This window comes from Podarcis bocagei, assembly GCF_964188305.1.
Source record: "Podarcis bocagei genome assembly, chromosome: 18".
Taxonomy (NCBI): domain Eukaryota; kingdom Metazoa; phylum Chordata; class Lepidosauria; order Squamata; family Lacertidae; genus Podarcis; species Podarcis bocagei.
Window position 1 is genome coordinate 268,915 of NC_138144.1, and position 27,696 is coordinate 296,610.

Consider the following 27,696-nt stretch of genomic DNA (forward strand, 5'->3'; position numbering starts at 1 on the left):
GAAGAAGAAACCCGCCGGGGGAAGGCTTTGACCGGCGGACCGGAAGCCCCGCCGGGCAGCACTTCCTGGTTGCCGCGGCAACCGCCTGGCGCGGCCGGAAACGCGGGTCCCGGAAGGGGAGGGGGAAAGAGGCATTGAGAGAGCGGGCTAGAGCGTCGCGGCTCCTGGAGGGGGGGGAAGAGCGAATTAGCTAGAGCGTCGCGGCTGCTGGAAAAAGGGGATGTGGCAGAAAAGGCGAAACCTCCCGGGAGAAGAAGAAATCCAGATAACCAACTTTTTTATATATATAAAAATGGAAAGATAAATTGCCAACAGACAAAAACACTGGCAGGATAGTTGTAAAGACCTGCAGTTTTAGAGGAGTCTATATTTAAAGCAGACCAACAGAGGAGGAAATGAAATGAATTCTTTTTATAAATTTAAGGAACCGCAGAAAGGGGGAAGGAAGTCAATTTTTTGAAACTAAAAAAAATGAAATTTAATGAATGTTTTTTAAAAAATGAAATAAAGAAATGAATAAAGAGAGGCGGAGTGGTGTTCTGCCAGGGGAGCCTTGCCTGCGGGTTGGGCTAGATGACCCTTGGAGCCCTTTCCAACCCTACAGTTTCTGTCAGAGTCAGAGGAGCTCTTGGAACCGGGGAGGGGAAGGATCAGAGCAGCCCCAGCTCGGCAGCCCTCCTCCCCCTCCTCCCAAGGGGGCAGAGGAACTGTCATCGCCGCCATCATAAAGGGGGACTCCAGGGTGGGCTGGGTGGGGGGTTTCCCCTGCCCCAGACGCCCAGAGGAGGGGGATGAGCTGCAGGCGCTGTGCTTGAGGAGAGGGGCAGCCCCCTGGATGTTTTGGGAAACAGTGAAGTGGGTCGCTGGCTGGGGAGGTAGGTGAGGATTATTAAAATCTGGCTGGTTGATAGGAATTCAATTAATGAATTATTATTATTATTGCATACTGCGGATTGTGATCAAGATGTTTTCGGACGCAGTGAAGTGGTTCGCTGGCTGGGGAGGTAGATGAGAGGCTGAACATTTCTTTCTTTTAATTCAAATTAACTTTATTATTGAAGAATGGATGCTTTTGAATTCTGGTGCTGGAGGAGACTCTGGGGAGTCCCATGGACTGCCAGAAGATCCAACCTCTCCATTCTTAGGGAAATCAGCCCTGAGTGCTCACTGGAAGGACAGATCGTGAAGCTGAGGCTCCAAGACTTTGGCCACCTCATGAGAAGAGAAGACTCCCCGGAAAAGACCCTGATGTTGGGAAAGATGGAGGGCAAAAGGAGAAGGGGATGACAGAGGACGAGATGGTGGGACAGTGTTCTCGAAGCTGCCAGCATGAGTTTGACCAAACTGCGGGAGGCAGTGGAAGACAGGAGGGCCTGGCCTGCTCTGGTCCAGGGGGCCACAAAGAGGCGGACACCACTAAACGACTAAAGAACAACTACTTTATTAAACATCAATTAAACTCCATTTACGAATTTCTAATAACACAGTTTTTGGGGGTTTGGTACTATTAGTCTTTATCATAAGGACTAGCAGCATTAATAACTAAGGCTTGACTCCTGTAATTCGCTCTACGCGGGGCTGCCCTTGAAGCTGTCCCAGAAACTCCAGCGGGTGCAGAATGCTGCAGCCAGGCTCCTCACGGGGTCTCTGCCAGGGGAGCAGATTCACCCAGTGCTTTTCCAGCCGCACTGGCTCCCGGGGGAGGACAGGGTCAGGTTTAAGGTGCTGCTTTTGACCTTTCAAGCCCTTGTACCTATGGGGCTGTATGCCCCACGGAGAGCCTCAGGGTCCATGAATAGCAACACCCTAGAGGTCCCGGGCCCTAAGGAAGTCAGATTAGCTTCAGCTACAGCCAGGGCCTTTTCAGTGATGGCTCCGGCCTGGTGGAACGCTCTGCCTCATGAGACCAGGGCCCTGCGGGATCTGATTTCTTTCCGCAGGGCCTGCAAGACAGAGTTGTTCCGCCTGGCCTTTGGATTGGAGCCCATTTGATTCCCTCCCTCCCTCTCTTTCTTTTTTCCTTTCCTTCTCCTCCTGCGATGAGGCTACATTGTAATATTTTAATGTTGTATTTTAACTTTGTTTTTAAGTTGTAATCATTCAACTTGTTTTTATTCTTGCTTGTAAGCCGCTCTGAGCCTGGCCTTGGCTGGGGAGGGCGGGGTATAAATAAAAATTATTATTATTATTATTATTATTATTATTATTATTATTATTATTATTATTATTATTATTATTATTATTATTATTATTATTATTATTATTATTCCCGCCTTTGGGCGTTAGGGGGCGGCGCCTCTATGAGGCCCTTCTGCGCCTGCGCCCCTGAGGAGGCGGGCCGTTGCCCCGGCGACTCCTCCTCCCCCGCGCCGCGCATGCGCCCCCGCTCCCCGTGCGCCTCCCCCGGCCGGGCAGAGCGGCTCTTTTGCCCGGGCTGGGCGCGGGGCATTGTGGGGAGTGGCTGAGGAAGGAAAATGGCGGACCTGGCTAACGAAGGTAGGCGGCCGGGGGGGGGGGGAGGCGGGCGGCGAGGGGCGGCGGGGCCGGGGAGGCGGCGGCCACGGAGGGGGCGGCCACGGAGGGAGAAGCCGCCCGCCCGCCCGGCCCGAGGAGGAGGCGCCGCCAGGCCCGGCCCGGGAGGGCGCGGCCCGGCCGGACAAAGGGAGCGGCCTGGCCGGCGGGGAGAGGGCGCCTCGGAGCATGGGCAGAGCGCCGGGGCTTGTTGGGAGGAGCCTGGCGTGTGGCCCGCCCCTCCGTTTCCTCGGGAAAGAAGGGAATGGGGGATGTTGAGAGGCAGCCGTGCCTCTGAGCATAGGCAGAGGGCTGGGTTTGTTTGGAGGAGGAGGAGGAGCCTGGCGTGTCCCCACCTCTGGCCCGCCCCTCCGTTTCCTCGTGGAATAAGGGAGTGATGGATGTTGAGAGGCATCAGTGCCTCTGAGCATAAGCAGAGTGCTTGCCCCAGGGGAGGCGGGCCAAGGGTTAAACGGCGGAGGGAGGGCTGCAGAAGGGGAGCCGTGCCTCTGAGCATGGGCAGAGGGGCACCAGCAAGTGGACTCTCGCTTTAGGATGAGAGGCAGCAGGACCTCTGAGCATGGGCAGAGCGCCTGGGCTTGTTGGGAGGAGGAGGAGCCTGCCCTCTGTTTCCTCGTGGAGATAAACGGCAAGGGAATGATATTATTATTATTATTATTATTATTAAATTTCTCTACTGCCCTAAACCCGAAGGTCTCAGTTCACATAAATATCTATTGCATGATAGATGTTGAGAGGTAGCAGCGCCTCTGAGCATAGGCAGAGGGTGCTTGGGCTGAGGAGCAGACCAGATTAAGAGCAGCCGCCCCCTCCTGCTCCCATATATATTTGTGTATAGCGCATATTGGTGCAGGTAGGTATTTTAGGCTGGGCAGGAGAGGATCAGCAGAGGCAGAGAGAACGGAGCCAGGCAGGGAAAGGGGAAAGCAAGCCTGGTTCAGGCAGAATGAATTCCGGGAGGCGAGAGTGCCTCTGAGCATGGGCGGAGCCTTGTTGCGCACTTGTGAAGACAGCCGCGGGCTGTGCGTTCTCAGTTAACCCGAGTGCCTTTCGGCTTTTGGTCTCTCTGCAGAAAAGCCAGCCATCGCCCCCCCTGTCTTTGTGTTTCAGAAGGAAAAGGCACAGAAGGTAAGGAGCCGGGGCTTGGCGAGGGGCTGAGAGGGACAGGCACCCCTTCTTGGGAAGCTGGGTTCGGGGAACCCTTGGCTCTCCGCTTGCTGCTGGACGACAGCGACAGGGCTGGCTGCTGGTGGCTGTAGTTCCTCAGCCCCTGGGGGGACTAAAGGGTCCTTGCGCCCACATTCAGAAATCCCTGCTTTGGGAAGGCCCCAAGGAGACGGGGTGCAGGGCAGCAAGGTTTCTGTGCAGAAAAGGAAAGGTTTGCAGGTCTCCCCCTGCTAACGTCTTCATGTTTACATCCTGCAGGGCAGACAATCCTATGACAACAGTGGGGCGTGTGCACCCCATGTTAGTCAAACACTGGGCATGGCTCCCTTATTTATTCCCCTGATTTATATCCCACCTTTGGTCCAAGGAGCTCAAAGTGGCATGCCTGTTTTTCCTTCCCCTTGCCACTGTTTTCTCCCGAAGGCCCCTGCGAGGGAGGCTGGGAGCTCTTGGCTGGACCCGAAAGGTCTCTTGGGGGGAGTGTGGTTGATGGTGAGAGAGTTAGGACTCGATTGGATCAGTTAGTTCAGTTGGGAAGAACAAAACGCCCCCACTTTGACTCAGCCTAAGAATCGACTGTAAATTTGAGAGGGTCAGTGCTGTCTGTGCTCTCCAGACTTGGTTGGACTTCAGCCCCAGTGTGACCAAGGGGGGGCTGTTGGGGGGGTCCTTGAATTTGGGCCTTTCCTCAATCAATTAGAAAGGTCCTCCTTAAATGGGGAGGCAGGTTCCTTTTCATTAGAACGAATAAAAGTTTGACGTAGTTTAATGCAGACCTTTGATAAAAAGCTCCTCGCAAAAGGGGGAGGGCGTCGCGCCTTCTATGATTTACATCTGCCGCAACACGCCTGTGTGTGTACCATCTCGTTCGTTTTTATTTTATTTGCTTGCTCAATTTGCCCACCGCCCTTCCTCCGGAGATGCAAAATACATAACGGAACGAAAAGGAAACCAATGACCCCCCGTCCTGCCAAAACCGTGAGAAGTCCGCAGAAATACAAAGGCCCAGCTATAGAGAGACGGTTTTGCCTGGCACCCAAAGTGATGTAAGGAAGGCTACCAGCGAGCCTGACTCCGGAGACCCCCCCCCCATATCTTAAGCAGGGGTGAGGGAGAGTGTGGCCTTTGGTGCTGTCCCCAAACCACACACCCCTCCTCACCCTTTGCACCTTTTTTGGGGGGGTGGGGGCCTGGCTGGGGTGTGTCTTTAGATTCTGACGGCGCCTCTCGGCCGGCCGGATCCTGGGGCGGACATGCACAAAGGTGCGTAAAATCTAGCCTACTGTACAAAGGTAACTGCTGCTTGTGCCAGACGCTCCGCTGCCCAATTTTGCCTCTAGCCCCTGGGAAGGGAAGGCAGCCCTCAGGCCGAGGGAGCTACCTTGGCCTGGATCTTAAAGCCCAAAGCAGCACGTCCCCCTTGTTTTGCGAGCCACCATTCATTTTACCCATGTGCTGATTTAGTCGTAGGCAAGTCGGCGACTTGAGAAACTCATAAGATGGGTGGATTAAAAATTGTTTGGGCGGGGGCCCTGATTTCTTTGCCGCGGCTTTGCAACTCCTTTTTGCCATTGGGTTTTTCGCCCCGCGGCGTTTGTTGAAACACGGTGGCCTCTGCTGCCCTGAGAATCCGCTGGCTTCCGCTGGACTTGAGAGTTGCGTGTTTTCTCTGTCAAATTGGAGTGGAAATGTACCTGGCCCATAGAGCTGAGTCTTAATATTATTATTTTGTCTGTGTGTTTTCGTCTAAGGCGGTTTTAAGGCTGACTTCCCTTCAGCCACTCCTACAGAAAAGTTGTGTTTTGAATAGCTTGGCAATGTGGTGTTTTATGGGAAGGGGTGTTCAGTTTTGAAGCCACCAACCTTTGTGCAGTTCTGTTTTTCCCGTGTTCAATTGTGAGCCCACAGGCAGGGACAGTCTGATCTTCTTATAAGTGCCTGGCTATATCATTTTCTTTAGGCGCTCTGGATGTGTGAAGTAGCCGTGATAATCTATCCAGCTCATGGGTGTTATTCATGCCAGAGACAAAGCCTGCTCTGCAAGGTCGTTGCACGTGGCAGGAGGATAGTAAAGCGCAAATTCCGCATACTCTGCCTTTCCGAAGGACCTAGGAAGATCCCTGCATGTTCAGGCCGTATAGTTCAGGGGAGGAGGCGCCTGGGAAAACAGTCCCAACCAAGACCCGTGAAAGCAGCTTGGAAAGGCCGGTGTCTGTTGCTGCAGCCTTGCAAAGAGATCAGTGGCAGTTTAAGGACTTTTGGCTTTCCTGCCAATTATTGTTTCTTAGTACAGTGGTCCCTCTGTTCTCGAACGTCTCTGTTGATGAACGTTTTGGAACCCGAATGCCCAAAACCCAGAAGTAAATGCTTCTGTTTTCAAATGGCTTCTGTGTGCAGACTGAGTGTGCAGACAGCCCTTTGTGCCTCAGTTTTTGAATGTTTCGGAAGTCAAATGGTCTTCCGGAAAAGATTACGTTCGAGAACCGAGGTATCACTGTACTGGTTTGTTGTTGTTGTTTTGTAAACTGCTCTGAGGGGACCCCAGGGGTCATCCAGTCCAACCCCCTGCCATTCAGGAACCACAGCTTAAATGCAGCAGTCGGTAGTGGAAGCACAACTAGCCAGAGCACCCTGCTGCCGATACCCGTAAATAAGGCCTGAAAGATTCCTTGGGGTCTCATCTCTCTTTTTCAAGGGGGGGGGGTCGTTGATGGGAGACAGCAGGACCTCAGGAGGCCGCTTGCCCCAAGAACCAAACCCAGCTCCCCAAACACAGGAGACGCCGTGGGGCCTTGACGCTGCGGGACCGTGATGCTGGTGGTGATGCCCGGCTCCCAGTGGACCCCCCCCTCCGCGCCCTCCTCCCTCCTTCCATTGCCTGGCACTGAAGGGCTCCTCTTCTCCTTTGCTCCCCAGTCCCTTGCAGAGCAAAAAGGGGTGTCGGACTCAGGCGAGGACCCCCCGGGAGAAGCAGAGCCTCCTCGCCGGCCTGCGGGTCACCCCAAGTCACCAGGGGGGTGCAACTTTGAGGCTCCCGCCCCCCCAGGGGCCGTTTCCCGCATTCTTCCGGTTCGGCCCGGACTGGCGAGGGTAAGTCTTGGAAAAGCTGGCCGGAAAGGCCTTCCACGGAAACTCTCTCTTGAGTTCTGTTTCTCCCCCCTCCCCAAAATATACATTTTCTCTGCACTTCAATATATATGACCCAGCCTTGCAGTTTAACTTGTCTGCAGCGGCACAAAATGCCTTCCCTGAGCTTTGGTTTCTCCCTCCCAAAGTCAGCAGCGCTGAGAGAAGAGGACACAGTTTCTCCTAATTTCCGCAGCCCGATGCCCCACTCCCCCAAGGGTGCAGCTTTTGGAGGGCAGAGGCAAAAAAGGGGGCCGTGCAATCAATGTGGTTCCTTGTACAGTAGGCTGGCCAAATCGCCACAGTTCAGGGTGCTTGATGGAGACAGGAAGCCATCCCAGCGAGAGGCGTGGTCCGCAGAGGAGGGGTCCCCACACCCGTCTCCATTCCGGCCGAGGAATCGGATGCCCTCCCAAGGTCTCTGGCTTTCCACCTGCCTGACCATTGGCCCTGCTGGGAGTTGGTGCTCCAGGAGCGCCCGGAGGGCACAAGCGTGGCCAGCTCGGCCTGGAGACATGGAACCAGGCCTCCTTTGCCCTGTATCCGGGGGTGAGGGTGGCCGTCCGCTGTGTGGGCCTTGGGAGGGTCAAGCGCAGGCTTGGGTGCGCATTCGGTGGAAATTCTGGGACGGGGGCGGGCAAAGGTCTGCTTGGTAAGGGAGGGAACGAAACAGGGTGTCTGTCGTCTTTGAGTGTGCCAAGGATGCAGTCCTGTTTTTAGAGGTTTCAAACGGCTAACAGATGCCCCATGAGCTCCAAGGCAAGGGTGGTGGTGGATAGAAATACAGTGGTACCTCGGGTTACAGATGCTTCAGGTTACAGACTCCACTAACCCAGAAATAGTACCTCGGGTTAAGAGCTTTGCTTCAGGATGAGAACAGAAATCGTGCTGCGGCAGCGGGAAAACCCATTAGCTAAAGTGGTGCTTCAGGCTTAGAACAGTTTCAGGTTAAGAACGGACCTCCAGAACGAATTAAGTACTTAACCCGAGGTACCACTGTACAAAAGGGGTGGTATTATTTTTGGTTTTATTCTGCCCTTTGTCCGAAGGGCCCAAAGTGATGCGGGGGCATGGGATGTTTCCAAGTCAGGAGTGATGGTCCTGCCCAGTGTTCGAAACCCCCAGGTGCCAGGCCCCGTTTTGCGACTGGCATGGGTCTGCTTGCAACCGCGTGGAGATCTCTGGGTGCCAGGCTGGCAGCGGGCACCTCCCTCTGGCTGGGCCCTCTGGCTTTCTTAAGCAGGTCAGCAGAAGAAGAGCTCATTTGCTGCATTCATCTCCCACCTCTTTCTCCAAGGAGTACATGGTTCACACACCCCTCCTCCATTCTCCCTACAACAGCCTTGCAAAGGAGGTGAAGAGGCTGCAACTTGACTTCATGACCAAGTGGGGATTTGAAGCCTAGCTCTGCGTTGCCCACTCTGACTGGCATCCGGCGGCATTCCAGGGTTTCAGGCGGGGGTCTTTGTTTGCTGGATATGCCGCCGGGGCCTTGGGCGCCCTCTGCGCCCCTGAGCCGGTGCCCTTCAATGGAAGGGAAATAGCAGTTATTGGACGGGGTGGCGAGGGAGAGGAAGGTGCTTCAGGGTTATGTCTCCGCAGCATGTCTTTGGGCTGGGGGTTGGCAGGGGACGCCTGCCCTCTTGGGAAGTGTCGGGATTTGGAAAATGAAGCGAAGACAGCACCCTCGCCGCTTAATCTGGGGCAGCGCTGCAGCCTTGGCAGTGTTTAAAAATCAATCCGCCCCCCCCCCAGGGTGGCCCTCCCAGACGCCGCTGGGGCTCAGGGCACCCAGCAGCTCCAGAAGCCAGGAACGAGAACTGGGAAGGCAGCAACCTTTGGAGGGCCACCCATTTCCCATTTCTTGGCCTGAAGTTCTCCTTCCCTCCGATTCCCTCCTTCCTCCTCCTCTTCCATCCTTGGGTGCAGCTCCCAAACTTGCTCTCCTGTTCTGTGATTTTGGCCATTTTATACTTATTTTTAATTGAATTTTTAATAGCATCAAATAGCTTTCGGGGGGTGAATACAGAAAAAATGTGTGTTTTTTTAAAAAAAGGTTTTCACGGTTGTCCAGCTGTGCTAAACATTAGGAAGAACTCCCTGGCAGTAACAGGTCTTTGGCAGAGGAAGGCGATGGGCTTCTCAGCTGCAATTCCTGCATTGCAGAAGTTTGGACCACAGGATCCTTTGGGTCAAAGAATCGTAGAATTGCAGAGTTGGAGAGGACAATTCTATGACTTCCTGCGTCCTTAGGAAAGCAGGGAAAGAATGCCTGCGCCTGTCATCACAAAGAGTCCCGCGCCCTGAATTAAAAAAGTTGCTTCTATCCTTTTCTTTTTCACTTAAACAATTGAAAAGTAAGCTTGGAGTGTGCTAAATCCAGACACTCGAGTAGACCTGTGGGACCTTCTTAGCTGCCATATCTGCATACAAAGTGCTACCTTGGCTCTCGAACTTAATCTGTCCTGGGAGTCCGTTCGACTCCTGGAACCGTTCGGAAGCCGAGTTGCGGCTTCTGTCCTGCAGCCAATTGGAAGCCACATTGGACGTTTGGCTTCTGAAAAATGTTTGCAGATCAGAACACTTGCTTCCGGGTTTGCCGCGTTCGGGAGCCGATTTGTTCGGGAACCACAGTACCACTGTAAACTAAAATGGACCAAACGGCAACGAAGTTGTCTTAGGCACTTTGACCCCTGGGTCCTTTTCACTCACGTGAGTTGTTTTCAAGGTGGGCGATTTGCCATGGCTTGGATTCCCAATAATCGTGTGTGTGTGTGTGTGTGTGTGTGTGTGTGTGAGAGAGAGAGAGAGAGAGAGGACAATGAAATCTAACTCTTACACGCGTGTATATATATTTGTTACAGAGGTCAGCAGATGGGTCAAGTCCAGAAGACGGGGAAGGTGAGGGAGACTTCGTGTCCGCTGCCTAGAGCCAGTCCAGAGGCGCCCCGAATTCCCATTCTCGGGGTGATGATCCCCCTGTGCCAGAAAGAGACACTGTCGGGATGGGTTGTGTGGAAGGCCGACATGTTTGCGTCGCCGGCCAGGGTGAAGGGGCTTATTTCATTCCCGCCGTTCCGGCCAAGGGTTTTGCTCCCGCAAGTAAAAAAAACTCCTGGCAGTTGGTGGGGCCGGCTCTCATGTTGGGCGTGAGAGGGAGGTGGTGGGTTCCAGGGGAGGGCCAGACAAGGGATAAGAGAGGGAGAGCTGTGAGCGACAGCCACGCTGGCCGGCAGAGGCTACTGGGGGTCAGAGGCCAGCAGCACTTGGGGGACCACAGACGCCCCCTTCCTTCGGGCCCACTCAAGACGTTTTGCCGCCTGAGGACCAGAAGGACCCTCTCCCAGGGCTAGTAGTTGAATCTTACTCGGAAACTGGTGGGAAGACACCGTAGCAGGCATAGGGCAGGCCGCACGGCAGTGACAACTCTGGCCACTCCTTGCCCCTCGGTTTCTGCCGCCTGAGGCAGCTGCCCCACTCTTTCTCATGGCAGGGCCGGCATGGAAGACACAGCCATCAGAGGAGTGCCCATCTGTTTTCAAAGCCTGCTTCCAGGTGGTCCCTCCTGCTAGTTGGGTTTCAACCCCGAAGGCTGAGACGGCAGAAAGTGGGCTTCCCTTTCACCCTCTCTCTCTCTCTCTCCTTCCCCACAGAGTCCGACCGAGAGGATGGGAGCTACTGCCCCCCCGTCAAGCGCGAAAGGACCTCTTCCCTCACACAGTTCCCGCCTTCGCAGTCAGGTAAAGGGGGGCGGTTTATTTTCTCAGGGGGCACTTCAGCTAGGAGCGGAAGGGGAGGTAGATCTGGGAATGGGTCTGGCTGCCAGGAAACACAGCTCTGGGCTCCAGATTTTGTGCTGGGCTGATAACAGAAAGGACGGCTGTGACATAAATTGCCCATTCACTGTCTATCTAGCAATGGAGAAAGGGTGTGAGCAAATTAAGTGTGAAATGAAACGGCTCTGGGGCAGATGGGCTGGTGGTCTCATCCAGCAAAACTTGTCTTCTGTTTTTACATATGCTTGTTGTGGGGAGCAAGTGGTGTCCTGGTTGGGGATACCACTCAGTATTGTTTTCACAAACACAAGCGGTTTCTCTCTTAACTGCAACAGGGGGTCTTTACTCAGCACCAGGGAAAATACACCCTCCCATTTCGTAGAAATTGCTTAGAAAGGAGCTACGTGTCTTGTCCTCTAAGCTTTCCAGGGACAGTTGGAAACATACCATATTTTTCGCTCTATAAGACGCACCAGACCACAAGACGCACCTAGTTTCTGGAGGAGGAAAACAAGAAAAAAAATATTCTGAATCTCAGAAGCCAGAACAGCAAGAGGGATCTCTGCGCAGTGAAAGCAGCAATCCCTCTTGCTGTTCTGGCTTCCGAGATAGCTGTGCAGCCTGCATTCGCTCCATAAGACGCACACACATTTCCCCTTTTTAGGAGGGAAAAAGGGAGTCTTATAGAGCAAAATACTCTAAATGCTCTTTCCCTTAAAAACCTGAATTAAGGAATTAAGGCTAATGAAATCCCCGAAAAGTTCAGGAGAGTCTTTATGTATGTTACAGTCGCTGCTAGAATTATAATCGCAAAAGGCTGGAAGGGAGAGGATATCCCATCCAAATTAGACTGGCAAAATAAAATAAGAGAGTACACTGAGTTGCCGGGGTTATCAGCAAGGCTAAGAGAACGTTACAGATGAAAAATTTATCAGAGAGTGGGATATATACAGAGTCTATGTAAAAGAACATTGTCAAAAGATCAATCCGTTGGCAGGTTTTGATTGAGCTTCGGTGCGTAAATAGGATAATTTTAGAAAGTAAAATTTATAGTTAAATAACACAGAGAAAGTAAAGTTTAAGCACGCATTTAAGACATTCAATTCGGGAACGCGGGGAAGATTGGAGGTCTTGTCAGATTTAATCGCAAATTGGTGTACAAAGCAAGTATTAGTTTAAAAATTAATAATTGTGTATTTTTTGTTTCTCATTTTGCCTATAACGTCTATTGTACATTTCTGTTATAAAGTTTTCAATCAATAAAGCATTCAAAAAAGGAAACATACTCTTTAAAAAAGAAGTTGGGGTGGGGATTCAAACTCAGCTCTCTCCTAGCTTCCACACTTATGCTGATTCTCTGGGGGCGGGCAGCAAAATGGGGGTGGGCATTGTCCCCCAGGCTCTGAGCATCCTCTCTCACCCTCTCTCCTCTCCCAGTGACAAAGAACAATGTCTTCATGCCATCAAGCTTATGCGAGCCTTCGGCGGGGAACTCCGACTCTGAGCCAGGTGAGGGTCTCGGCTGGGCTGCCCCCCCCGCCTCCCCACCCCCTCCCAGTTTTGGAAGAGAGGGCAATGTTTTCCATTTTTCATTCTAGAGGAAAAAAGCACTGGATTCAGGTTGAAGCCTCCCACTCTCATCCATGGCCAGGCGCCCAGCGCAGGTAAGGAACACGTTTTTTTACCCGAGGGCACTGGGAAAACAGAGGGGCCTATTTGCTGCTAGTATGATTATGTTAATATTCCACCTTTCCTCCATTTTCTTAAATCGGAGTCCCCCAAAATAAGGGGCGTCTTATAAGAAGTTGGCGTCCCAAACATTAGGAAGGGCGTCCAGGTTAGGGGCTGCTGGTGAGCTTTGGACCGGGCTGGGGGGGGAATGCCCTCCCTCATCTCTGCAGAAGGCCCAAGGGAATCCTTTCTTCTCTTCTCCTCCCCCCCGCAGGGGTCCCCAGCCAGAAACCGAAGGAACAGCAGAGAAGCGTCCTGCGCCCGGCAGTATTACAAGCCCCCCAGCCAAAGGCTTTCTCGCAAACAGGCAAGTGACTCCCCTGGGCGCGGGAGGGAGCAGACAGACTTGCCTCCTGGGTCCGTGAGCAGCCTTGTTTCTGGCAAGGAAGAGGGTCTCCATCAAATCCCTGCATCCTGTGCAACCGGGATGGCGCTGGGGTCTAAACCACTGAGCCTCTTGGGCTTGCCAGGAGGTCGGCGGTTCGAATCCCCGTAATGACGGGGTGAGCTCCCGCTGCTCTGTCCCAGCTCCTGCCAACCTAGCAGTTTGAAAGCATACCAGTGCAAGTAGATATATGGGTAGCGCTGTGGCAAGAAGGTAAACGGTGTTTCCGTGAGCTCTGGTTTCCGTCACGGTGTCCCATTAAGCGGTTTAGTCCTGCTGGCCACATAACACAAAAAACTGTCTTCAGACAAATGCCGGCTCCCTCAGCCTGAAGCGAGATGAGCACTGCAACCCCATATTCACCTTGGACTGGCCTTAACCGTCCAGGGGTCCTTGACTTTTTGCCCAAACAGAGACCCCCAAAGGGAAGCCCCCGAAGCAGGGGCCCACTCTGTTAGCTCAAAGGAACTCAATCACCGCCACCACATACACCCAAAATGTGTTCTGGGGTTTCCCCCAACCCTCCAGGGCAAAGGGAGATTTCTGTCGAACAAGCCGAACTCCTTGTGCTAATGGAACCAAACCCATTCAAGTACAGTCGTACCTCAGAGGTCAAACGCAATTCGTTCTGAAAATCCGTTCAGCTTCCAAAACATTTGCAAACCAAAGAGCAGCTTCTGATTGGCTGCAGGAAGCTCTGGACCTTCGGCTTCCGAAAAGAGTGCGCAAACCGGAACAGTCACTTCTGGGTTTGTGGTATTCAGGAGCCAAAATGTTTAACTTACAAGGTGTTTGGAATCCAAGGTATGACTGTATTGATTTTGCTTTGTGGTAAAAATGGGTCATGGATGTAGGTCCCTCTTTTTGACTTCCCCTCGGAGCACCAGGACGCTGGACGAGACGGGCCTGATCCCGCAGCCGGGCTCTGCTTAAGCCCTTGCGATTCCGCCCCGCTTTTAAAAACCAACAAAAAATAAGGGCTCTTGCAAGAACAAAGCGGGTGCTCCTTGCGTGCTTTTAAACGGGGCGTTTTCTCCTCCGCAGTTCCAAGCAGCGGGACCAACGGCGTAAGCATCCCTCCGGACCCCGTGGCCGCCGTGTCAGAATCCGCAACGAACGCCGTGCCCAAAAGCCCCGACACAGAGGAGAAGGTGAGTCTGTCGGGAGCCCTGAGGTGCTGGCGGAAGGGAGGACGTGGGCCGGTGTCTCGTCTGCCAGTCCTGGGTTTTTATTCTGCAATTTGATGATTGGCTTGTGGTGTTGGGGGGCACCCTCGCTGCAGGAATACAGGGGGCTCCCTCACTCCAGGCATTCCCTGGCTCCCAAAGACACACTTTTTAGGCCAGTATCTCCCCCGGAACGTCTGCTTTTAGATGTTTTTGTGGTGCTTTCCAACCATGTGTTTTTGTGCGTTGCTTAAGGAGTCCACCAGCACCTCGGAGACAGAGAAGGCAGACCAGAACACGCCACAGTCCTTCGTGTTTGGGCAGAACCTAAGGGACCGTGTGAAGGTACGTGTAAATTTGATAGTCGATGCGATAGGCAGGGTGGACATATTGTTGGCACCCGTCTGTCCTGAGAGACAAGCGAGTAAAGCCAAATAGCTGTCTGATAGGCACTGAAGTGACCTTCTGGGGCGCAAACCTGGGCAGTGGGTCTGGGAGTCCTGGGCTGCCCAGACGACAAGAACCCCCTCGCTGAGCCAGATGTTTTTGGCACCTGCTTGGCTGCCGGAAGGAGCCATACAAGGCGTCATCCTTGGGGACTCCAGATTTGTGTCGGGTTTCTTCCAGAGCCTTTTCTTCTCCCAAAGATGTCCCACAAAGTTTCGGGTCAGCATTTTCCTCGACGGGCTCCCTTCCCATCTGCCTCCCCCCCTCCCACTTCCCCCTACGGCACACGTAGAAACTGCTTTCCTGTAATAAACTGAGCTAGAGAGAGGCGACGGCCTTCCTCAGCCCTCCCCGCCCCCCAAATCTCGGTGCGTCTCACTGCTTCCCGTCTCCATCCCAGCTAGGGGACGAGGCCGACGGCGCCGTCGACGCACAGAACTCCCGGCTCCCCAACTCGGAGGCACCTCTGGCCACAAACTACTTCCTCCAGTACATCAGCTCCAGGTGGGGAAGAGACCGCCAACGATTCCCCCTCCCCTTCCCTCCCTCTCCTTGGGTTCTGCAGCAGCCTCGAACCCCAGGCCTTCCCTCCTTCCTCTGCGCCGAGAGGGCAGCGAGTCCGCCGTGTCGCTGTCGCAGGGGGGAAACAGAGTGTTCCTCTTTTCCCTGCAGCATAGAAAACTCGACGCACAGCGCGGAGGCCCCCAGTAACAAGTTTGTGTTTGGCCAGAACATGAGCGAGAGAGTCTTGGTGAGTCCGCCTCCCTTCTTCCCGAGTCCAGAGACAGAGAACAACATCCCTGCGAGGCCACTGACCGTCTGTTTGCCTTCCTCTTCGTTGCATTTCTAGATGTCGCTTTTTGCTTCCCGGCTCAGGGCGGCCTGCACACTTCTCCCCCTCTAAGGCCCTGCAGTGACTTGTGAAGGTTCCTTGGGGGCCGGGGGGCGCCTCTAAGGCCAGCCCGCCTCACTGGGTTGTTGTGGGGATAGAAGGAGGAAGTGCGGGGAACCGTGCACATCGCCTGAGCTCCAGGCAGTAGAAAGGCAGGGTGCAAATTCAATCACTCAATGAAGTCTTTGAATACCAAAGTGAAAACAAATCTAGGTTTTTCCCCCTCTCCATTTGGGGGGCAATTGAGGTTCTGGCAAGGGATGTGGGTGGCGCTGTGGGTTAAACCACAGAGCCTAGGGCTTGCCGATCAGAAGGTCAGTGGTTCAAATCCCCGTGATGTCAGGGTGAGCTCCCGTTGCTTGGTCCCTGCTCCTGCCAACCTAGCAGTTTGAAAGCACATCAAAGTACAAGTAGATCAATAGGTACCGCTCCGGCAGGAAGGTAAACGGCGTTTCCGTGCGCTGCTCTGGCTCGCCAGAAGCGGCTTAGTCATGCCGGCCACATGACCCGGAAGCTGTACGCCAGCTCCCTCGGCCAGTAAAGCCAGATGAGCACCACAACCCCAGAGTCGGCCACGACTGGACCTAATGGTCAGGGGTCCCTTGACCTTTACCTTTTTACAAGGTTCTGGCAGCTGTGTCCATTGCTTCTGAGAGCTTTCAGTTCTGTAGATTTAGACAGCAAAGATGGAACAGGGTGCTTGAGTGTCCTGGCTCCATAGAGTCATGAAATCGTAAATTTGGAAAGGGACCCCAACTTCTGCTTAAAAGCCTCCCAGGAAGAAGAGCCCACAGCCGCCCTGGGGAGTCCATTCCAGAATTCAAAGACTTGTGGGCAAGTCCCACCCCGGTGGGAACTTATTGCAGGGCAGCCAGCTCAACTTCCCAGCGGGACGCAGCCCCAGGACAGCCGCCAGGTCGCCCGTCCCCCTGGAAGCCAGTCTGGAGCGTTTCCTCGGTAGCGCCCCTGTTTTCTGACCGCCGCTCCTTCCCGGCAGAGCCCCCCCAAGTCGAGCGAAGCCAGCACGGACAGCGTCAAGGAGAACGCCGGCGGAGATTCGGGCTCGGAGTCCTCGTCGCAAGAAGCCACTCCCGAGAAAGGTACGGGCGTCGCGCTCCCTCTTCTCCCCGTCTCTCCATCGACTCAAGAGTCGCATGCGCCAAAGTCCGGTGGGTTTTGGCAGCTGTGCTCTTCCTTGACCCGGGTGTCAAGTCAGGGAGGGGAGGAACCGTTCGTGCCGTGACGTTTCAGAGCCCCTCTCCACCTCGCCACCAATAATGCGGCTTATTTTATTTTAAGGTAAGCGCAGGTGGCGCTGTGGTCTAAACCACTGAGCCTCTTGTGCTTGCCGATCAGAAGGTTGGCGGTTCGAATCCCCGCAATGGGGTGAGCTCCCATTGTTCTATCCCAGCGCCTGCCTACCTAGCAGTTCGAAAGCATACCAGTTCAAGTAGATAAATAGGTACCGCTCTGGCAGGAAGGTAAACCGTGTTTCCGTTTCGGTCGACCCAAAAGTTTTAAAAGGAACGGGAGATTCGTAGGCAGTATTTAAAAGAACGTTGTCCCCATAGTAAAACTTTGGAAGGCTTTGAGTAACTCTCTGAATTGCATACGGTATAAAGAACACAAATAAGATGTAATACAGGCCAAGTTTATTGAAAAATAGAGGCAAGTAGCAAGGAAGCAAAGAATCATCAGCAAGGAGGTCAGAAGTCGATGGCTGAAATGGTTTTGCGCTTTCGCATTTGTACTGTTTTCTTTTTTTGTGAGTTATGTGCTGTGTTTTTATTATAATTATTATTTGTGTGTCTGTCTCATTTTTAAACCAGTAAAGATTGAATTTTAATTTTAATAATAATGACGATGTGGCCTATCTGTTCTCCAGCCAACAACATTTCAGAGTCGCTGGCCGAGTCTGCCGCAGCCTACACGAAGGCGACGGCCAGGAGGTGTCTTCTGGAGAAGGTGGAGGTGATCACGGGGGAAGAAGCCGAGAGCAACGTCCTACAGGTAAGCAGGAGACGCGGGCAGTGGCAGCATCCCATGCGCCACATCTCTGCAGGGACATTTGCAACATTTAAGACAGTTGGATTGGTCAGAAGCACAGCAGTGTCAGAAGTGGACTTGAATCCTGATTTGGGAGAAGGAGCGGGCTATACTATACAAGCATTATATAATAGACTATACCAAATATAAAATAATATACAGTCGTACCTTGGTTCTCAAATGGAATCCGTTCCGGAAGTCCATCCGACTCCCGAAACCATTCAAAAACCAAGGTGCAGCTTCCGATTGGCTGCAGTTCTTGTCTTCTTGATTTCTGAGCTTCCCAGTTAGTTTTGCCAGTTCGGCATAGTCCGTCGACTTGGTTTGTCAGCCTTGGTTTGCACCTTGTTGACTGGCAGCCCCTGTTCCCCTCGCAGCCTCCTTCACGCCAGTCTCGGTGCTCTGCGCATGCTCCAGTTTCCTTTCCCCGCAGATGCTCCTTGCTGCTGCCTCCGCCTTCCGCGCTGGGCACGTCCTGGAGTTCCTGTTCGCGGGGCTTTGCGGGGAACGGGGGTCTTTCCTCCTGCAGCTTTCGATCTCTGCTGCCTTCGCTGCTAACGTCCTTCAGCCCCTTTCCTCTGTTGCAGATACAATGCAAGTTGTTTGTCTTTGATAAGAACTCCCAGTCTTGGGTCGAAAGAGGCCGGGGACTCCTGAGGCTCAACGACATGGCTTCCACGGACGACGGGACGCTACAGTCGCGCCTTGGTAAGAGCAGGGGCAGAGGGGAAGCCCCCGTGAACTGGGGGTCGCAGCCGGGGAAGGGTCTGCCAGGGGAAGCGTTGCAAAGGCAAGCCGGTCGTTGGGGCTGAGCAGGATGCCCAGAGGAGATAGATCACTTCCTTAGAAAGATATTCAAATGCCACTGATTCCGACGGAAACGAGGAGGAGCTTTCTGACAGCAAGATGATGCAATAATGATGAGGATAATAAAGACACTCTGGGCGGCTCCCAACAGAACTTTAAAAACACCATCAAACATTAAAAACTTCCCTGAACAGGGCTGCCTTCAGATGTCTTCTGAAAGCCATTTTGTTGCTAATAATGGTAATAATAATTTATTATTTATACCCTGCCCATCCAGCTGGGTTCGCCCAGCCACTCTGGGTGGCTCCCAACAGATTAAAAACAGAATTAAACACCAGACATTGAAATCTTCCCTGAACAGGGCTGCCTTCAGATGTCGTCTAAAAGTCAGGTAGTTGATTATTTCCTTGACATCTGATGGGAGGGCGCCACCACCGAGAAGGCCCTCTGCCTGGTTCTCTGTAACCTCGCTTCTCTCAGGGAGGGAACCGCCAGAAGGCCTTCGGGAGGAGGACCCCGGTGTCCGGGCTGAATGATGGGGCTGGAGACGCTGTGATCTGAAATAAACGCTTGTTGGCTCTTTTGAAATCTCTCTCTCTCTCTCTCCTCAGTGATGAGAACGCAAGGCAGCCTTCGGCTAATCCTGAACACCAAACTGTGGGCTCAGATGCAGATTGACAAAGCCAGCGAAAAGAGCATCCGAATCACAGCGATGGACACAGAGGACCAAGGAGTCAAGGTTTTCCTCATATCGGTAAGGAGGCGGGATTTCCATGTGTCATACTTCCCCCCCCTAAACTGACGCAGAAATTGCATTAGCCTAAATTGTGCGAAAATTGAAATTCTTTAAAATATATACGCCCAATTTTCCTATGCTCCACAACCCCGAGATGCATTTTAAATAAAAGCACACATTCTACTCATGTAAAAACACGCTGGTTCCCGGATCGTCCATGGCGCTTGGGTCAGATCCGGCCCCCGGGCCTTAGTTTGCCCACCCCTGCATTAGGGTTACATTAGGAAGAAGAAGGGGGAAAGCGGTGGAGGGGTTACTTTTGAGAGCGAGCCCCTCTTTGCCCCGCAGGCCAGCTCCAAAGACACGGGGCAGCTCTACGCGGCCTTGCACCACCGGATCCTGGCCTTGCGGAGTCGCGTGGAGCAGGAGCAGGAAGCCAGCAGCGCGGCGCCGGAGCCCGAAGTGACCCAGTCCAACGAGGAAGACAGCGACGACGACGTCCTCGCCCCCTCGGGGTCCCCCGGAAGTGGTGAGCCAGGGCGGCGGGAGGGGGGCAGGTCTCCCCTTTCCAGGGGCCTTAACAATCTCCCACGTTTTTCGGCGTTGCATTTTCAGTTTCCTTGACCGGGGGCTTTACTAACGGCAGAGGAGGTTTGAGGATTTGCAAGGAATAGGGTTTGGGGGGGGGGGCTTGAAAGGGAGATAATCACACAGCATTGTAGAGTGTGTGGGAATGTTTCTTCTTCTTATTTTTTAATATTTTTACTCCGCCAATCTGGCTGATGTTTTAATGTCTTTTCAACCCTTTGTTGGAAGCCGCCCAGAGTGGCTGGGGAAAGCAGCCAGATGGGCAGGGTATAAAGAATAAATTATTATAATACTATTATTATTATTATTACTTTTTAAAAAACCAGACATCCACCATAATTGCTCCCTCCCAACCTTGCTCAACCTACCAACTTTCCACAACCCTCAAAGATCGGTGCAAGGCTTTGCTGTTGCGGTTTTTGTTCCATTTTCATGTTCTCTTAAGACCATTTTTGCCGCTTTGTGTGCCGGCTTCGCAGCGAGCCCTTGTGGGCGCTTATATGGGGGGTTGTCCATTATCATATTTCATGGGTGTGTTTTTTTTATTTGCATGTCATTTGGATTTATTTGTCGGGGGAAATTAGTCGCCTGGAGCCGCGCTCTGGTCTCCCTAGGTGAGCCCAGGGGCCGGTTTTGCAGCGCCTCCTTCTCTCCCCCCACCCGCAGGTCCCACCAACGAAGGGGACGGGCAGACGACGGGCGGCACATAGCAGCTGCGATCCGCGCCGCCGGCAAGAGCCGCCGCCACCCGCCGACACCACCGCCCTCTTTGCAGACCCCCCTCTTGCGGGGCGGGGAGAGCTGCCCTCCCTCCGACCAGCTCTTGCTCCGGGCAGCGACGGAAGCGCTCGAGATTGACGAACTCTGCACATCCCAGTTCTGTTTTTTTGGGTTTTTTTTTCTTTCCCCCCTTCCTCCCCCATCGTGCGTTGGACTTTTGGGGGGGCGGGGCAGGGGGGCGGATCTGTCAATTCCATATTAAAACGAGAAAACGCAGCGGACTTTGGACAAAACAGGCTGAATGTGGTTTTGGGACATGTACAAAAAGAGAAAGAAAATGCTCATCATATTGATGAGCCCAGGGAGGAGAGGAATCCCCTTTTCCTCCCTTCCTCTCTCTGCCCCCCGTCTCTCCACACTTGGCGAATATTTGAGGGGGAGGGAGGCACCTTGAGACTTGCCACGACTTGCCCACGGGGAAACCTCCCCATTCTCCTCTCCGGTAGCCCTCCAGGCCTGCGCCGCAGACGAATCCCTCCTCCGACCGCCATCCCTGCCGGATTCCACACAGAAGACTCTCTTCTCCTCCACCCCAATTTGCCATTTTTCCCCTTTTTTTTTTAGAAAAAAACACTCGCCCCAGCAGAAGAACCTTTTGCTCCCGGACCTCTCGTCCGACAGACATCTCTTGTCGTGTTTTCTCCTTCCTCGCCTCGGCCCCAAACATCCACCCAATCGTGGCTGATGCGCAGAGACGCTTTGCTAATTTTTTTTTTGGGGGGGTGTTCTTTTTAAACTATGCCTTTTCCCCCCAGTTACATCTCACCAGGCCGATTCCTTACTCCGGTTTGTTGTTCTTGTTATTATTACTACTGGTTTGCCTGGCGTCAGTCGTGGCAGAAACTTCTCCTTGAAAGGTACCCCCCCCCCCAGTTTTGAAACAGATTCTCCATCTCTCTAGTGCGTTGAGCAAATGGGGGGGGACGACCTTCATTTCTGTTCTTATTTAAGACAAGCAAAGCCATATACACACACATATATATAACTGGCGCCAGTGTGTCTGTCGGCTTGTGTGTGTGTGTTGGTCCCCCCCCCTTTCCTCCTGGTCTTGTCACGGCGCCAAACAGCTGGTTTGTAGGGTGAGAAGGGGGCTTTGATTTGCTCCCCCCGCCCCGCCCGATCCGGGAATATTTGCTGGGCACACAAAGAGAGAAAGAGATACCCACCCCAAGCGCCTTTCCCCTTGATCAGCCAACCTGGGGTTTTGGGTCTGTGTGTTTATTTCTTTTCTGGCTTGGTAAAAACCTGCTGCTGTGTGTTATTATTATTATTATTACTTTAAAAATCGGAACGTGCCCTGGAATCGCCACCTTTAGGATGGGGCAGGGGGTGGGGTTGTATTCTCTGCCCCTGTGGTTTTTTGCCAGCCAAAGAAGGTCCGCTCTGTCATTTTCTGGATTTCTAGTGGGTAGCGAAGATGCCTCCAGGGTTAAACAAAGGCAGCCTCAAAGCGTATGTGGCTGGGAACCAGACATCGCACCCTTCAGGTTCTGGATTTGGGGGGACGCCCCCTTGCTCCCTACACCTCGGCCAAGCCGCGCATGAAACGGCTGGCAAGAAGGCGGAGAGTGGGGGGGGGGGGACCGATCCACAGAGAACGGTTGGAAAAGCAGGCCGCTACCTCTGCTGGGCCCACAGTTCCCAAACCAACAGGGCCTTGTCTGGTGGGCAGCCTTGGTGCGGCTGAACTATGACTCCCATCTAGTCTGGGAAGGCGGGAGTTCTAGTTCAGCAATGCCCAGAAGGCCAAAGGGTCTCTTGCCCCTCGAGCCGAGGCAGCCCCAGCTCCTGTCCCCCCTGGCAGGACGGCTCCTCCAGCGCAGGCCGTTTCTGCCTCTGCAAAGTGCGACAACTTTCCCGACTCTTTATTTTTACCGGAGAAAATTGGGTGGGGAAATCTGGTCCTCGGGGTGAGAAAGAGAGAGACTCGCAAGATGTGCTTTTACGCAGGCCTGGCCAGGGGGCTGAGGGCTCCCCCGTTTGGCTCTCACATGTGCGAAAAGGTTCGCAAGAGGGCATCGCTTGAATGGTTCCAATGGTTAACGTTGCATTGAATGTGTTTCAACAGTTTTCCTCCCACAGAGTTCATCCTTTCAGGGGGGGGGGGCGGAAAGAAATTATACACACATATATATATATCTGGCAGCTATTTATGGATGTGGTTTGGAGCCGGACACAGGTGACTTGTGGCAAAAGAAGAGGAGAGGGTGGACGGGAAGATGGAATTTTTAAAATAATTTCTCGTCTCTCGTTTCTGTGCATACTTTAGCCGGTCAGAAAACACCCGTTCCCCCCCCCCTATTATGGCCCCCTTATTCCTCTCCCCAGGGGTGGAGGAAGGTTGGCTGGGCCAGAGACAAGGCTGCTGTGTTGAAACTTTTCCCTTCCTCCCCCCCCCCCCATTTTCAACGCTCCCCCCGGCGCCTGCCCACTTCGAGCCCAGCTAGTGAGAAGTTGGGAAAAATGCAAAATACGATTCCCCCCCCCCCAAAAAAAAGCAAAAGACTCAGACAACGCCCCCTGTGTTTTGGAAGATTTCTGTACAATTGTCATATCAGATGTATTTGGGAATTACATTAAAAAAAAAAGAGACAAAACTTGTAAGGCTAAGTCCTTGCTTGCTTGGCTGGGTTTTTCTTCCCTTCTCGCTAAATCTTCCAGGCGGCTTTCACCATGCCCACGAAATAGTCGTCGCTGTCAATGGAGGCGCTGACTGCGCTGTAGTAGTTCAGGAACTCCTCAGCCGTCACCTGCGGGTACAGAAAGCCTGACGGGTCTGCCGCCTCTTCGACATGCACCACCCTCACGACCATTTATTCCTGCCTTGCCGGGGGTCAGACTACAGGACCCTCAGGGATCCCATCCACCTCTGCAGTTCTCGGATTCTAGGGTCGTCGTTATGTAAGTACTAACCAAAGCTGTATGCGTAAAAATACAAGGTGAAAACCAACTAGGTTTTGCTTTCCAGGCAGGGCGAATATCTGTGGCCCTCCCCTCATTTATTATTTCTATTCTTAATAACCTGTCCAGCTAACTCGGTTGCCCCAGCCACTCTGGGCAGCTCGCAACAGAGTATTAAAGGCAAAATAAAACATCAAACGTTAAAAACTTCCCTAAACAGGGCTGCCTTCAGATGTCTTCTAAAAGTCAGATAGTTGTTTCCCTCCTTGACATCTGACGGGAGGGCATTCCACAGGGTGGGAGCCACCACCGAGAAGGCCCTCTGCCTGGTTCCCTGCAACCTCGCTTCTCGCAGGGAGGGAACAGCCAGAAGGCCCTCGGGAGATGGACCCTGGTGTCCGGGCTGGAGACGCTCCTTCAGGTCTACTGGGCCATTTAGGGCTTTCAAGGTCAGCACCAACCCTTTGAATTGTGCCCGGAAACGTCCTGGGAGCCAGTGTAGGTCTTTCAGGACCGGGGTTATATGGTCTCCACTCCCAGTCCCCAGTCTGGCTGCCACATTCTGAATTAGTTGTAGTTTCTGGGTCACCTTCAAAGGCAGCCCCACGGAGAGCGCATGGCAGTAGTCCAAGCAGGAGATAACCAGAGCAGGCACCACTCTGGCCACACAGTCTGTGGGCAGGGAGGGTCTCATCCTGCGTTCCAGATGGATCATTTATTCCTGCATTTCCGGGGGTCAGACTAAAGGACCCTCAGGGTCCCGTTGGGCTCTGCAGTTCTAGGATTCTAGTAATTATATAAGCTTTTATACCTCCTTTCAGCCATAGATCTCGGGGCGCTTCTCGGCATAAGGTGAAAACCAGCCAGGTTTTTATGTCCAGGCAGAGCGATCTGTGGCCCCTGGGCTTTGGGATCCCCAGGGACCAGCATGGGCAATGGTTAGCGATGCGGGTGGGAGGAGCGGCAGCCAAAACGGCAGGTTACTCCATCCCAAAGGACCTGAGAAGAGCTGTCCTGGATCAGACCAGCGGCCCATCGAGCCCCCCGCCGGGGAAAAGCTTCCCACAGTGCCAGGGGTTGGACTAGAGGACCTTGGGTGTCCCTTCCTCTCACCTTCCCGTCCTTATCGTCCGGGGAGTCAAAGCTGTCCAGGAAAGAACGGAAGACCTGCTCCTCCGTCCACTCGCCGCTCTTGAACTTGGGGTGGGAGCGGCCGTTGTAGACCCCGCGGAGGTCCTCCACCGTCACCAGGCCGTCGCCTGTCCGGTCCAGTTTTTGGAAGGCCTGGCGGATGACCTCCTTCCTGGCTTCAGACATGGGGGGCTGGGAGGAGAAGCAGAGAGAGAGAGAGGCAAGGTGGCGGTTCCAGGTGTCTGTTTATCAATGGCAAATGCTCAGTCGAGCCTCCGAAGCCAGGAGCAGTCTACCCTCAGTGCCAGTTACTAGGGGTTTTACAAAGGAAAAATAGATTGCAAAAATAGATGACCTCTAAACTATCACAGGCAACACGCGGCTAATGAGATAGATAAGATGGATGGATGATGGATGCAGGTACCAAATTAGAACAGGTAGTCAAATAATATCACAAAGGCAAACAAGCCTTTCAAAAGTCACAACCCAGTAACCTTGCGATAGTAGAAGCTCCAAGCTTAGAAATTCTTAAACAGAAAGTATGCAATAGAATAACAGAGAAGGAGAGTCTATCGCTGTTGCGTGAACGGAATTGGGTATTAATTACTAATATTCTTATTAGCCGCATGTTGCTTGTGATTGTTTAAAGTTGCAAGGCAGAGGCAACGTGGATGGGTGGCGGGGAAGTATAAAGGAGGTTTTGCGACCTTTTTAGTTCAAGGAAAACGGGGGTAATGGGATGCAGGCTTTATAAAAAAGAAAACTTCGTGGGCATAAACTGAAGCTGAGCATTGGGAAATTTGGGATGGATAAAAGGAAGAACGTCTTCATGAAGTGCAGAGTTAAACAGCGGAACTCTCTGCCACAGGAGACAGGGACGAGCACCAACTTTGGAAAGAGGGTCAGACAACTTTATGGAGGAGGGTGCAGCTTCTAAGCTCTCCCGCCACAGCAGACCGGGTGCTTCTGAATTTATTTATTTGCATCGTATACCACCTTTCATCATGAAATCCCAGGGCGGTTCAAAAAATGAAACACAAGGATTAAAACAAGCAGGGCCCGTTGCAGAGAGTTTCTGCTGCTGCAGCATCGAAATGGCGCCTCCATGGATGGAGACAGTCTACCTTAGAAAGGCAGGGAACAAGACACTCTCACCCGCAAGGCCTCCAGGAATTCGTCAAAGTCCAGCGTGCCGCTCCGGTTCTTGTCGCAGAAGGCGAAAATCTCCTGTGCCTCGGACCGTTCCAGGGGGACCCCTGCGTCGCGGAGCCCCTTCACAAATTCCTCCAGGTCCAAAGTTTTGCTCCGGTCGTCATCCATGACCCGGAAAAACCTGCAAGAATAGAAAAGGAAGTTTTTGCTTTCCCGTGAGATATTTGTTTTACTTATTTTATATATTCCGCTGGAGTGCAGAAAGAAAATTGACAAAGCTCAAAGTGGTCTACAGGAAGGATGAAACTGTAAACTTGCCAGCGAAAACAGCTGTTTAAAACGTTTGCAATTAAATTGTGATGCTTGGAGGGGGGGCGAGGTAAACACATGCCAAGATGTCTGGACAAGATAACAAAATGTTTTTCAGCAGTGCTTTTGCGGGGGACACGGGTACACACACCCCTAAAAATTTTGTGCATCATTTGCCTATTTACGGTGTTTATTTCCCCCGATTTGAACTATAAAATGGTGCTTTTCTTGAGTCAAAATGAGAGTACCCCTAAACACTTTTTTAGGGGGGAAACGCTCTGGTATTCAGCAAGAAATGAGTAACTGCTGTCAGACAGAACAAATGTCCTTTACATACCTGGCCAACCCCTTAATCCCTGAGGCTCCTCTTTCCAGACACTTGGCCCGGAGTTTCACGATGGCACCTGTCTCCATTTTGACTTCTACGCCGGGGAATCTGCGGAGGGAAAAAGACACCCAGGGTGGATCGGGCCCTCGCCCTCTTCCCTGTCGCCCTGCTCAAATGTGTTGTAATGAATGAACCCAATGTTCAGTCATTGTGGGCCCACCAAATTTTCTGGCATAATCAGTTGGGAGGGGACCCTAAGGGTCATCCAGCCCAACCCCCTGCAATGCTCGGGAGCAAATGGTCCCCAAAACACCTTCGCTGCCATCAGCTGTGGTCAAGGTGCTGTCTAGGAGGCCTGAGTATTTAAGAATACCGTGGTCCTTTGGTTTTCAGACTTAATCCGTTCCAGAAGTCCATTCCAAAACCGAGGTGCACTGCTTTCCCATAGAAAGGAATGCAAAACGGATTAATCCGTTCCAGACTTTTAAAAGCAACCCCTAAAACTGCAATTTAACGTGAATTTTACTATCTAACGAGACCATCAATCCATAAAACGAAAGCAAGAATCAATGTGCTGTACTATAAACAATGCAGTATTGTAGATAAAAATTAAAAGAGAATTTGCCCCCCCCCCCCGGAGCCTCCAGGATGTTGGGAAACTCCCGTCCGCCGGCTCCCTCCTTCCCAAACCACATCCGCCTTCCTTCGCCGCTCTTCGCTCCGCTCCTCCGAAATCCGTCTCGGACCACGACCCGGAATTGCATCTTGGACTGGGCTCAACCTCGCCTTGGTTTTGCAACCTCCACTTAAATCTCCCTCCTTGGCTCTTTGGGGAATTAAATTCCAGACTTCCCTCGGCTGAGATCGAACCGGCCAGAGCATCCCAAGACCCAGGGGAGACGGGAGGACGTTGCAAAAGGCCTCTGGCCTCGTACAGAGTGCTCTCCTGGACTTTGCTGCCAGGATGAGGCAAAACCCTGCTCCCAACACGCAGGGTGAAGTAATAAAACCCCTTTAATTTCCACGGGACTATTGGGAGCAGTTTAGAGAAAGCCATTAAAAGGACATTATTATTGTTTCTTTGCAAAACCTCCTACCTGGGTGTTTCCTCTTCTGCTTCCTGGTGGCGTCTGAGCTCTGCCTGGCAAACTTCCTTGCACGGAGCTGGCGGCGATCCTGAGTTTGCTGGCAGACGTCTCCATAGCAATATCCCCCGGTTGCCAGGAGGCGCCTTCGGGGCCGGGCTGGCAGCCCAGGGGAAGGCCTGGCAGGCGGGCGGGCACGGCAATTGGCACAGCAAGGGAGTCCAGCCTGCCACGTAAAAAAATAAAGTAAAATGACAGTGTGCCACATCATATTGGAAGCCCTCAAGGATCCTGGTGGCTCTTCCAGGGCCAGGGAAAAATAGTAATTTGTGGGGTGGCACAGAAGGGGCGACGTGCAATTTCAAGGTGGGCACCTTGAGTCCCATGCATTGAGGGGGTTGATCTACATGACCCCTAGGGGGGCATTCAACTCAGTGGTGTAACGTTGGAAAGTGTTGGTCACTTCTCCTACCTGGGCAGTTATCTTTCTACAAGGGCCGACATTGATGCCAAAATCCAGCACTGCCTGAGTTCTGTGAGAGCGGTTTTCTCCTGATTGAAGCGCAGAGTGTTTGAGGACCAGGACATTCGCAGGGAAACCAAAATGCTTG

At 52.9% G+C, this 27,696-nt stretch overlaps 2 protein-coding genes across 5 annotated transcripts; one reads left to right on the forward strand and one right to left on the reverse strand.

Annotated features, from left to right (window-relative positions):
* Positions 1-761: 761 nt before the first annotated feature.
* RANBP3 (RAN binding protein 3) lies at positions 762-22,285 on the forward strand. 4 transcript variants are annotated; one of them, XM_081177810.1, is made up of 18 exons: positions 762-875; positions 3,605-3,660; positions 6,616-6,789; positions 9,690-9,726; positions 10,479-10,565; positions 12,039-12,110; positions 12,200-12,265; positions 12,547-12,639; positions 13,762-13,868; positions 14,139-14,228; positions 14,731-14,834; positions 15,003-15,081; positions 16,220-16,322; positions 17,108-17,232; positions 17,856-17,976; positions 18,687-18,829; positions 19,160-19,340; positions 20,066-22,285. In XM_081177810.1, the coding sequence occupies exons 1-18, from the start codon at positions 836-838 to the stop codon at positions 20,107-20,109; spliced, it is 1,722 nt and encodes a 573-aa protein (XP_081033936.1). In that variant the 5' UTR covers positions 762-835; the 3' UTR covers positions 20,110-22,285. The 4 variants fall into 4 exon arrangements, with proteins under 4 accessions (XP_081033936.1, XP_081033938.1, XP_081033937.1 ...); XM_081177811.1 differs by lacking the exon at positions 762-875 and adding an exon at positions 2,384-2,496; XM_081177812.1 differs by lacking the exon at positions 6,616-6,789.
* Positions 22,286-22,702: 417 nt separating this feature from the next.
* On the reverse strand, positions 22,703-26,624 carry CAPS (calcyphosine). Its single transcript, XM_081178121.1, has 4 exons — positions 26,010-26,624; positions 25,367-25,544; positions 24,194-24,403; positions 22,703-22,929 (listed from the first exon to the last, which is right to left on the reverse strand). The coding sequence occupies exons 1-4, from the start codon at positions 26,084-26,086 to the stop codon at positions 22,828-22,830; spliced, it is 567 nt and encodes a 188-aa protein (XP_081034247.1). The 5' UTR covers positions 26,087-26,624; the 3' UTR covers positions 22,703-22,827.
* Between the last annotated feature and the right edge of the window lie 1,072 nt (positions 26,625-27,696).

What these genes read in the sequence shown, in the direction of transcription:
- RANBP3 (XM_081177810.1), top strand. Translation starts at nt 836, where the DNA reads ATGTTTTGGGAAACAGTGAAGTGGGTCGCTGGCTGGGGAG. An exon ending in GTTCCCGCCTTCGCAGTCAG is followed by an intron (nt 10,566 to 12,038) that starts GTAAAGGGGGGC and finishes CTCCTCTCCCAG; the next exon opens with TGACAAAGAACAATGTCTTC. An exon ending in ACATGAGCGAGAGAGTCTTG is followed by an intron (nt 15,082 to 16,219) that starts GTGAGTCCGCCT and finishes CCTTCCCGGCAG; the next exon opens with AGCCCCCCCAAGTCGAGCGA.
- CAPS (XM_081178121.1), bottom strand. Translation starts at nt 26,086, where the DNA reads ATGGAGACAGGTGCCATCGTGAAACTCCGGGCCAAGTGTCTGGAAAGA. An exon ending in AATTCCTGGAGGCCTTGCGG is followed by an intron (nt 24,404 to 25,366) that starts GTGAGAGTGTCT and finishes TTCTCCTCCCAG; the next exon opens with CCCCCCATGTCTGAAGCCAG. An exon ending in CGGACGATAAGGACGGGAAG is followed by an intron (nt 22,930 to 24,193) that starts GTGAGAGGAAGG and finishes CTGTACCCGCAG; the next exon opens with GTGACGGCTGAGGAGTTCCT.